This window comes from Rissa tridactyla, chromosome 2, assembly GCF_028500815.1.
Source record: "Rissa tridactyla isolate bRisTri1 chromosome 2, bRisTri1.patW.cur.20221130, whole genome shotgun sequence".
Lineage (NCBI taxonomy): Eukaryota > Metazoa > Chordata > Aves > Charadriiformes > Laridae > Rissa > Rissa tridactyla.
In genome coordinates, this window is record NC_071467.1 from 65,417,187 (window position 1) to 65,426,928 (window position 9,742).

A 9,742-nucleotide genomic window follows, 5' to 3' on the forward strand; every position below is an offset into this window, starting at 1 on the left:
CCAGAAAGTCTTAGCATTCTGTAGCACAGCATTTTCAAGGTATTCTTTGTCACTTAAGGCATTTATTAATGTGAAGTTGCAGCTTTCAGGTGGTGTTTTTCCAGGGTGCTCCAGTTTAACCTGTAGGACCTTATGACCAAAGAACTATCCATGTACTAATACAATCGTATGCTAGATTTGATTAATATTCTGACAATTACTTTTCAAAACAAACATACTGCCTGCATATGTAAGAACACCTGTACCAATAATCTTTGTTAATACTATTTTACATCCTGGACATTTTCAGTGTTTGCAATGGGTGACACTGTCAAGATGTAAGACACTGCTAAAATTCAATTCATTGGATTTCCATAAATAAAGCCAGACATCTTTCACCTAATTTATTTAAGTTCCAATTTTTTCCAATTCCAAACAAAAGCTAAATACAAGTTTTAAACAGGTAAGCACTAGTTTTATCCAAAGGGAGCAGGCTTATGCAGTTTTACTCCAGTAAAGTACTCAAACCTTAAGCAGAGCCTTCGTCATCAAAACTATACAGTAGTCTTCCTTTTATCATTGCACAATCTTAAAATGTTCTGTCAGAATCAACTTTTGACACTCCAAACACTATTTTACATTGTTTTATAATGTCTATTCCAAAAGAAAAAAAAACAACCTCAATGGGTTTTCCATAAGAAATGTTTTAGAAACCAGTATTTCCTGCACAGTTCACCTGCAAGTTTACAAGTCTCAACTCTCAAGAAAAAATAATCCTCTACCAACATTGTTTCTGCAGCTATTATTTTACTTCATTTTTAGCTGCTTTAGTGACTTCAGACTCCAGGTCTGCCTCATCTGTATAAATGCATCCAACTCAAAAGAATACTTTTATACAGTTATACAGCAACTTGGGGAAAGAGATCAAAAACAAAAGTGCCAGTACACTTAGACATGGCCCAGCAAAATAAAAGAGGCAAAAAATGCCTACACATTAAATGAGATGCTTTTTTTTTTTTTAAAGAAAGATTTCTTTCCCACATTTACTTCCTATAGTAATAGCCACTTTTCTGTTCATTAAAATGAATGATAGTGCTCTTTGATACAATCATTAACAACAAAGCTATAAGGCTTTTATACCCGTTACATTCACTTCTCACCCTCCAAATACTGATGGTTAACATTATAGATGTTAGGGGGCATGACCAGCACAAATGGGAACACCACCACAAATGATCACCTTGTGCTTTCGGATACATTTGTTTCAGTGTACAGTCCCTTCATTTCACATTTTAGTAAGATGCTGATGCAGTGCAGAAGCGTGCAGAGCATCCTCTCTTTCACAAGGTCCATGCAGAAAACATCTAAAAAAAATTGTAAAGTTCTGAGATACAAATGATAAAAAAAATCCAGGATGATCAAGTTTCACAATGTACAGTGTTCTGAACATGAGTCCATTTTCTTCTAAATTCTGAAAGAATAAAGTGGTGAGGAAAGTGAAAATCCACTGCTGCGTTCTGTGATCTTCCCCATTTTGCTGGCCAGTACCTTACTCTGGCATGTAAGGACGGAGGTGATCCTCTATGGTACCAACCGTCCAGTGAGTGAGCTGCTCCTGTGGCAGGTACAGGCAGATGCTGCATAACTTGAAGATTGTAGCTTTGTTTTTTGGAGTCTAGAGGCAAAGAAAACCCAAAGAAAAGCTATTAAACACGAAAGTTAACTCAAGACTAATAGGCAGACCCCCCAGCAGATCTAGCCCAATTACCAGCTTGCTGCTGGCTGTGGAGGAACAACATATACATTTAAAAGCCACTGTGCCATCCGTACAAACAGCCTGAACTCAAAATAAGTCTGCGAGCTCTAATGCCTAAAATATTTTCCTTATTCTGTTCATTCTTCACTTGAATGATTTCTGTAATATCAGCCAAATTAAGACAGTGGTTTAATTTTTCCAAAACACTATTTTATATCTTGTTTTTTAATATAAGAACATTTAATTCTACGTGAAGACATCTGTGGCACGTAGCTGGTTTTTTGCATGTGAGAATCCTATTTATAGCAGTTTCAGAGGAAAATTGTGCTAAGTGCAAGCATGAATGCATGATCAATTTTTCTATTTGAGTATTTTGCAATAGAAGTACTGATGTTCCTAAGAAAAAGCCTTTTATGATTAAAATACACTTCTAGAATGATGGGTAAAATAAGCTTACCTGCAAGTGCTGTCTGTCAATGAAGAGAAACACTGACTGGTTAGGGTTGTTGACAACAATTCCAGTCTTGTCCTTTCGGCTCAGAACATGCAGAAACTGTTTTTCATAGTCACCATGATGAAATTCAAACTTGGCCTGCATTGTGTGCACAAGGGGAGTAAAATATTTATTAAGCTAAAGCTCACATTTAACCAATTAATTTCCTTCAATCTGGGGCTTTATAACCACTGTTGTTTCCTTCCTTTTCTCATCTATGAAAAGCAGAAAATGGGGACCACAGCAACGATGACACACTTGCATCTTGCCAGAATTTGAAGAATTCCCTAGTTCTGTTCTGCCAACACTGACATTAGTCATTGCAATGATGTATTAATAATTCAAAGGTACCACTTTAACTGCATATATAAAACCAGATTTAGCTTGTTCTGTCAAAACATCTCTGTGCATCAACAATACAGCATATTTCTTCCAATAACTGACTACAATTGCGGAACCAGCACAAAAAATACATATAACACTGTTCAAAAATCTGAATGTAAACAGCTGAAACTAGCTACTGAAAAAATGGTCTAAAATGTTTGAAGTTTATTTCAAGGTAAAATTATAACGCAAGAATTCCACCCACCTCAGACCCTCTTTCATCTAACAAAATAGAGCAGCTTGGGGTACTCACAGAATCTTAATGACACCGTCATATTTAGACAAAGAATCAACTGTGTTAAGAGCCATATCTAATTTACTTCTACAAATGCTAACATCCTATATGTATTTATACATGTATGTCATTTGCAAAGGTCCTTCAGATGCTTAAATTTGGAAGTGCTAATATAACAGTGCATAAAGATAGGAAGCAGAATTCGGCACTAAAAACACTGACTGCTTTATAAAATAAAACCAGACAGCTTACTTTCTATCATCCACAGAAGTCACATACCTTATCAGCTTATGGGTTAAGAGATACAGTATTTGTCCTCCCCTCCAGGTGTTAGTTACTTATTGACATTAAAAAACAAAACCAAATACCTGAACAGGCCTAAAGGGTTCATCAGATCCCTTCCACCGAGAAAACAGGAGACAGACTATCTTCTCAATATCGTTACGAGGCCAAAGAATGAAGTCCATCTCCTGGGTACAGCCGATAACATCCTGTAAGTAGTAAAGTTCTGTACTTACATTCCTTCCATCAGTCAAAGATACAGATAAGCAACTTATCTATATAGGCATGTAATTTAAAGATGGCACTTATTACCGTGTTTGTGCAATTTTCCATTTGTATTACTCAGCACAACTAAAGTCCTCCTTGCCTTCCGTTAAGTTTTAATACCAGTATCCACTTACTATAAATTCCAGCTTTAAGAAAACATCAGCAAAGATTGTCTATTTTCTAATACCATAAAGCAAAACGACCTAGTTGTACCACAAGAACTGTTGCAAGAATTAACACATGCCTACTAAAGGACGAGGACGGCAAGATGATGTTAATTCCAAAGGCATATTTGAATGAGACAGATGCAAGGTAAAGCTTGAGCACTACAAATTTAAACACAATTTCAGAATACATATGCTGTTACCCTTCAAACCAGACCCCATAAACACACACTTTCAGAACCCTCATGTAGCAAAAAAGCAGAGAAAATAACAGCAGGATTAGCCTTAACATTCACAAAGAAAAGCATAAGTGTTGAAAACAAATTCATCAAGAGTAACTTTACCCTGCGCATAGACTGGTAGCGGGGCGCGTGAAGCTGTACTACATCCTTCTGCAGAAGCTCTAAGGAACTTTCCAAAGAATAGCTGGAATCCCGCACACCTTTCAGGATATTTTCTTCATAATTATTGGTCATGACTGGTATCACTTCAGACACTTCAAAAAGCGCTGACTTTTTCTTCTAAAAAAAAAAAAAAGACAGGTTACATTAAGATTACAATCCTTTCTAGGCAATCATAGATAGCAGTTCATTTCGGAATGGCATGATTTTCTGTTAGCGTTCACGTGTAAAGTGCACATCACTAAGTTCGGACTTTGATGCAAACCACACAAATTGACATGCAAAGCTTTACAAATTAAACAGAATCAGTCCAACAACTTTTTCTAAAAAAAAGTTGAACATACTTTTGTACTCTCCAAAGATACAGATTTACACACCAATCTTGCAAACAATAAAGCTGTATCTAAGCATTAACAGAACTGCCCTTTTATCATGTAGAATACAGGGCTCCGGGCTGACCAAGAGGCCTCTGCAAGCTTCTCTTCACAAATCAAGTAACACTTCCCCTCCCCGCCACCCTTTGCAATACTTTAAGGTTGGCCTTTTTCATAAAAAGTGAAGTCTTTCAATGCCACATTAGGTAACGGTGGGTGACAATCCAATCTGAAGTTAGCTACAAGTCATAACCTCCTCAAAGAAGGACTAATTTGCTAAATAAAACTTTCATACTCAATACAAATATTTCAGTATCTCTCAAGCAAGGCCAAAACATTACAGGGAATTTGGAAAAGCAGTTTTTGCTGTATGTAAAAATCACTTAAAGTTGCCTGTCTGCTTCTAACAGCTTTCTTATAGCTCATGAAAATTATTGATCTATTTAAGAACTACATGACAGCCAAAGCATATTTTCTCAAATAAGACTCCACACCCCCTAGCCAGAACACACATAACAGGCAACCATTTGCTGACCAAGCTAGGCCAAGCTAAATTCCTACTTTCACACAATGACAGGAGTTAGAAGGGACCTCTGGAGATCATCTAGTCCAGCCCCCTACCAGTTTGCTTTAAGCAAACTGGTACTGGATAGACATCTTCACTGTGATATAAGCAAGTTTTATAGAATTTAAAACAGACATTTGCAATTAATTCCTACAAAGCAACAAGAAAAGTATTGTGACTGCTACAACTAAAACCACTAAAGTCACATCATATAAGAAAATCTAATTGTTATCACTGCTTAAACTTTCATATTTCTCTTTATTATTATGAGACAGTACCAAGAAGTTGCACTCCACTATATCCACCTCTGTTTGCACTAGAACTGATGAAAAAAAAGCAAGTTGAACTTAGAAATTTCAAGGAAACTTTTCAATGAAAAATGTTCAAAGAACAGAGTCTTCATTAAAAAGCATAACTATTACAGCGAATGCAAAACTATACATCTGAGGGGATTAAAAAATTTCAGTGTTCATATACTGCATTATGTAGTCTGTTGCCCTTTCCTTCTATCTTCACTTCCTCATCATTTGTTCAGCACATTCACTTACTAAAGCATCTACTTTTCCTCACCTTCTGTGGATGGAAACTCTCCTACAATTCTGAGTCTACAGTTAGCTTTAGAAACACCACCAGCCTCCCCACCCTGGCCCAGATGCGCAGCAGCAGCAGACAAGGCAAGGAAGCCAAGAAAGACTTCCTCCTTCCCCTCTCTGCTCCCTTTCAAAATGGTAGCAGCAGTTTCACATATGCCTGCACGCTTGGGCCATTTCAGTATTGCGTTTTGCAACTCCTGCCTTCAACTGCCGGGTTTTCCCTTCTGCTTTAACCAGATAAACGCAGCAACCTTAGCAACCACTCCAGCCAGGTCTGGCTTTTCAACTCAACTGTTCATAGCCAGCAATTATGCAATTCAGGCCCCAACGAGGCTTACCGAATTACAGCATTAACTTCTAAAAATATGTACCCAATACAGAAGTTACCGAGTAATCATTTAAGAGGTACTAGCACCCTCTGCACTACAAAACTACAAGCATACTAAAAGCTAAAATGAAAACATTAACTAAGTAAATATTATCACAGTTAGCAATTAAAAAAAATGTTTAAAAGTCAATGGAATCTATTAAGGATAAACCATAAGATGCAACCAGGCAGCAAGATTTTGCACAGTACAGTTAACACACATTGCAACAGACCCCACAGTAAGAGAAATATTAAAACCAAGTTACCTTGTCTTTGAACACAAAGGCAATGTACATCTTGAAGTCAAACTGGTCAGCTAAAGATTCTTTTTTCTTTCTAAGCTGAGCACGAAGTCTGTTCAGAGCTTGTTTCTTCCGGGAGTTTGGGTCCCCCATTTTGTAATACAGGTGGTACTAAAGCCTTTGGAAACTGTCGCTAAACTATGGGCACCTTTTCATAAGACTCAAGTACAACAGAAACAAGTCGTTTTACTCCTGCTAATACGACTGAATAGATAAAACGCGAATGTAACCCAAAACCGCACCTCAGGCAATATTTTACGAGAATGTTGTATTGGATGGGTCAAGAAACAAAGTAAGTAGCTGTCCAGCCATGGCTGGACAAGAGATTTTACAATAAACCAACAAAAAAAACCCTAAGAATTCTGAAGAAAAAAATTTGAACAGTTTAGCCGCAGGAATAAGTGGGTAAGAATGAAAAAGAAAACAAATCTTATCACAATTTATGTGTACAATAAAAAGCAACTGGCACAAGCCCAATCCATGGGGGGGGTATTTTTGCTCTGCTTACAAAAAAAAAAAAGCTGAAATTACAAATTGCGTTTTACCCCAGCCAGATTCATGACTCTACTGATTATTATTCTCAGCTTTCCACTATTGCTATGTTGCCCGTCTTTTTTTTCCTTTAGAATTATTACACTTGGTGGAGAGCAGAGAAAAGGGTGCAAAGGAGGAGTGCACATCCTGGGAGATAGATTTCTCTGCCAACAACAAAATCAACTACAGACAACACAGTGCTGGTTTGCAGGGGAGCAAAGAGAAAAAACAGCGGAGTGATTTCTAACTTCACCCTGCTCATCACCAGGCACATCATTGCCCTGAGGCTACTGCTGCCAAAAAGAAGAGGGATCATGATGGCCAAAGACGAGGGGCGGGCAGGGGTTCAAGGGACAGTATTATCTCACCTAGAGACTAAAAACCCAAGCCAGTGCCCCACACCCGGGCTCCTTACCGGTGGGAGAGCCCTACATCCCCCAACACCTCGCACGCTCCCTGGGCTGCTGATCCCCCGGGGATCCTTCTCTCTCTGCTGCTGCTGCACTCCACAGCGAGCAGGGTTAGCCGAGGCCGTGCATGGCCAATGCTCTTCGCTTCTCCTTAGGCCTCTCTCTACAGGAGACGGCAGAGGCTGCGGCGGGCGGCCTGGGCCCAGGGCAGCGGGACGGACACCCGCAGTCGCACGGCCTCTCCCCTCTCACTTCATGGTCACGTCTCAGAACACATGGAGAGCTTTGCTCCTGCTCCTCTCCCAAAACGGGTTTTCGGTGTCAAAAAAATAAAATAAATTTTTTGTGAGGTTCTTCTAAATTGCAAGTCTAGGCTGCAATTTTAAACCTCTGAAACACCCTCCCCAAAAGCAAATCCCCAGTTATCAGGTTATTTTTTTCCTCTCTCCAGACATTTTTCCCCCCCCAGGTGTTTGATTAGACGGGGTTGAAAGTTTTTAAGGTTAGCAAATTCGCTGGACCAGGTTAAGAAAAGGGGAAAAAAGTATTTCCCCTTGCTCTCCTGACAAAAATAAGGGGGGAAAAAAAAAGGAAAACAGAAACTAAAAAAAAAAAAGGAACCCCTCCCAAAACTTCCCCCCCCCAACTGAAGCAAGAGACTGAGAGACTCAGACAAGAGGCCGAGACCGTGGCCCGCTCGCTACCCGCAGCCGGCGGGCGCAGGAGGAGCAGTGGAGGCGGCGGCGCTGCAAGCAGCACGGAGAGGAGCCATGTCAAGATAAAGCCACGAAACCGCGGAGCCCCCCCATCCCTGCCGCACTGGACACGATGACCGGGCCGCCCGCTCTGCCGCTGCTCGGCCCCAACCTGGTCCCCATAGTCTAGCTCAGCGCCCCGGTGCCGGGGAGTGGGGAAATGGTGGCGGAGAAAGGAAGAGGAGGAGGAGAAGGAGGAAGAGGCGACGACGGCGGCAGCGGGAAGAGGAGGAGACGGCGGCGGGTCCCTGCGCTAGTGGCTCCTACGGAGGGCGGCGGGCATAGAGATCCCGGAGCGGCTGCGGCGGAGGACGGAGACAGCCGGGAGGAGGATGGAAGGGCTGAGGAGAGCCTCTCTTCGCCCAGACGGTCCCGGGACGTCCTCGAAGGCGACGGCCGGAGGGAACAGGAGCGCCTCGGTGTGCGCCTGTGCCCCGGCAGGGAGCGAGGGAGGGAGGGAGCGCGGAGAAGAACTGCGCAGCCCGCACCAACCTCGCAAAATGGCAGCGCCTGAGTCACACAGGCACCGCCCTGCCCGCACCGCGCATGCGCGCTCGGGCCGGCGCGTACCAAGCGCTCGGCTCCCCGTGGGGGGGGGAACAGAATTTTGCGCTCCAGGCAGGAAGGCTCAGGCCGTAACAACGCCAGGCGCGGACGCTCCCTTTTCGTCTCGACAGCGAGGGGAGCGGAGCCGCGACGGAACCTCTCCCAGCCGCCGCCGCCGCGGTGAGGGGCCGGATCGCATTTCCCTGCTTACCCCCCATCCCCGCCAACCCTCCCCGCGCTGCCACGCCCCGTGTCACCGCCCTCACGGCCCCGCGTGATGCCGAGTAGGGCGCAGTCCGCGGGACAAGGACCCGGATGGAGTTGCTCAACGCGGTTTCGGGGCGGGGGGGGGGGGGGCAGGTAGGCAAAGGGGGAGGAGAGTGGCACCACCACCCCCCCCACCACCTGAGGTGGTACCTGCGCGGAGAGCCCCCCTCCAGCGGCTGTTCCCCGGGGTCGGTGGGTCAGTCCCCCCTCCTCTGCCGGGGTGCCGCCGCGACCAAAGGGGTCGCTTAAACTTGTCCCAACCTGAAGCGTCGTGATGTAAGTGGTAAATAACAGCTTTTAAGTCTCGTAGCGGCTCGTTTTGTTAGGTTTCGTCGGGGGGGGGGTGGGGGGCTGAGCCCATCAGAACGTGTGTGAACTGAAATTAAAAAAAAAACAAAACAAAACCCCCCCAAATCCAGTGGTTTTAGAACGTGACATGGCGGTGGTCCGCAGCACAAACCAGCGCGCAGCCTGTGCATAGCAGTGCGCGTCCCTCCCTGGTGCTGGTAACGCTTCCTGAGGAGGCTGTCTGCTTTTTATAACAAAGTCGCTGCCATTCCAGAGACGCAAACCCAATCCTTGGAGAAAAGTAACCATTTTTGCTTCTCTACCACAAGGAAAGGCTTATGTCTCCCTCCTCTCGCCTTCCCTGTGGCGACAGAGAAGCGAGGACGTAGCTTACCTGGGTTCTTGAGGCCAGAGGCCTGCGGGAAGAGTCGCCATCTCTAGCACTCGGCGTCCATCTCTAGCGCTCGGTGTCCTGTCCCTCGTCTGTCCCCTCAGGCGTGCCAGGGAAAGCCTCCGCATCCCTAACTACCCAGGCTGGAGGTGCTTCCGAAGCGCCCAGCAGCATCCGTTTGCCCTGTGCCGCACCAGAGTGTGCTGAGGGGATGGTGACTTGCTGGACGGAGGCCACTGGGGTGAGTGAGGGCATCTCATCTACCTTCCCTCTGGAAGCTGGTGCCTGTGACTCACCAGAACGGCAACGATATTTCAATGATTACAAGGAGAAGGCAGGCACAGGCACCATCTATCTGATTGGATTGTGTTTCAAAGCACACATAGTGT

At 44.0% G+C, this 9,742-nt stretch overlaps 1 protein-coding gene across 2 annotated transcripts; it reads right to left on the minus strand.

Annotated features, from left to right (window-relative positions):
• Positions 1-368: 368 nt before the first annotated feature.
• Positions 369-7,767, minus strand: C2H6orf62 (chromosome 2 C6orf62 homolog). 2 transcript variants are annotated; one of them, XM_054189808.1, is made up of 5 exons: positions 6,127-7,767; positions 3,905-4,081; positions 3,216-3,338; positions 2,193-2,327; positions 369-1,343 (listed from the first exon to the last, which is right to left on the minus strand). In XM_054189808.1, exons 1-5 carry the CDS (start codon positions 6,253-6,255, stop codon positions 1,320-1,322), a joined length of 588 nt encoding a protein of 195 aa, XP_054045783.1. In that variant the 5' UTR covers positions 6,256-7,767; the 3' UTR covers positions 369-1,319. The 2 variants fall into 2 exon arrangements, with proteins under 2 accessions (XP_054045783.1, XP_054045782.1); XM_054189807.1 differs by having other exon boundaries at positions 369-1,654.
• Between the last annotated feature and the right edge of the window lie 1,975 nt (positions 7,768-9,742).

Bases quoted from the DNA above. Each gene is read 5' to 3' on its own strand.
- C2H6orf62 (XM_054189807.1), bottom strand. From the start codon at position 6,255: ATGGGGGACCCAAACTCCCGGAAGAAACAAGCTCTGAACAGACTTCGT. The intron at 2,328-3,215 runs GTATTTGGTTTT...CACACAATGCAG, and splicing joins AACCCTTTAGGCCTGTTCAG to GCCAAGTTTGAATTTCATCA. The intron at 1,655-2,192 runs GTAAGCTTATTT...CTTTGCCTCTAG, and splicing joins TTGACAGACAGCACTTGCAG to ACTCCAAAAAACAAAGCTAC.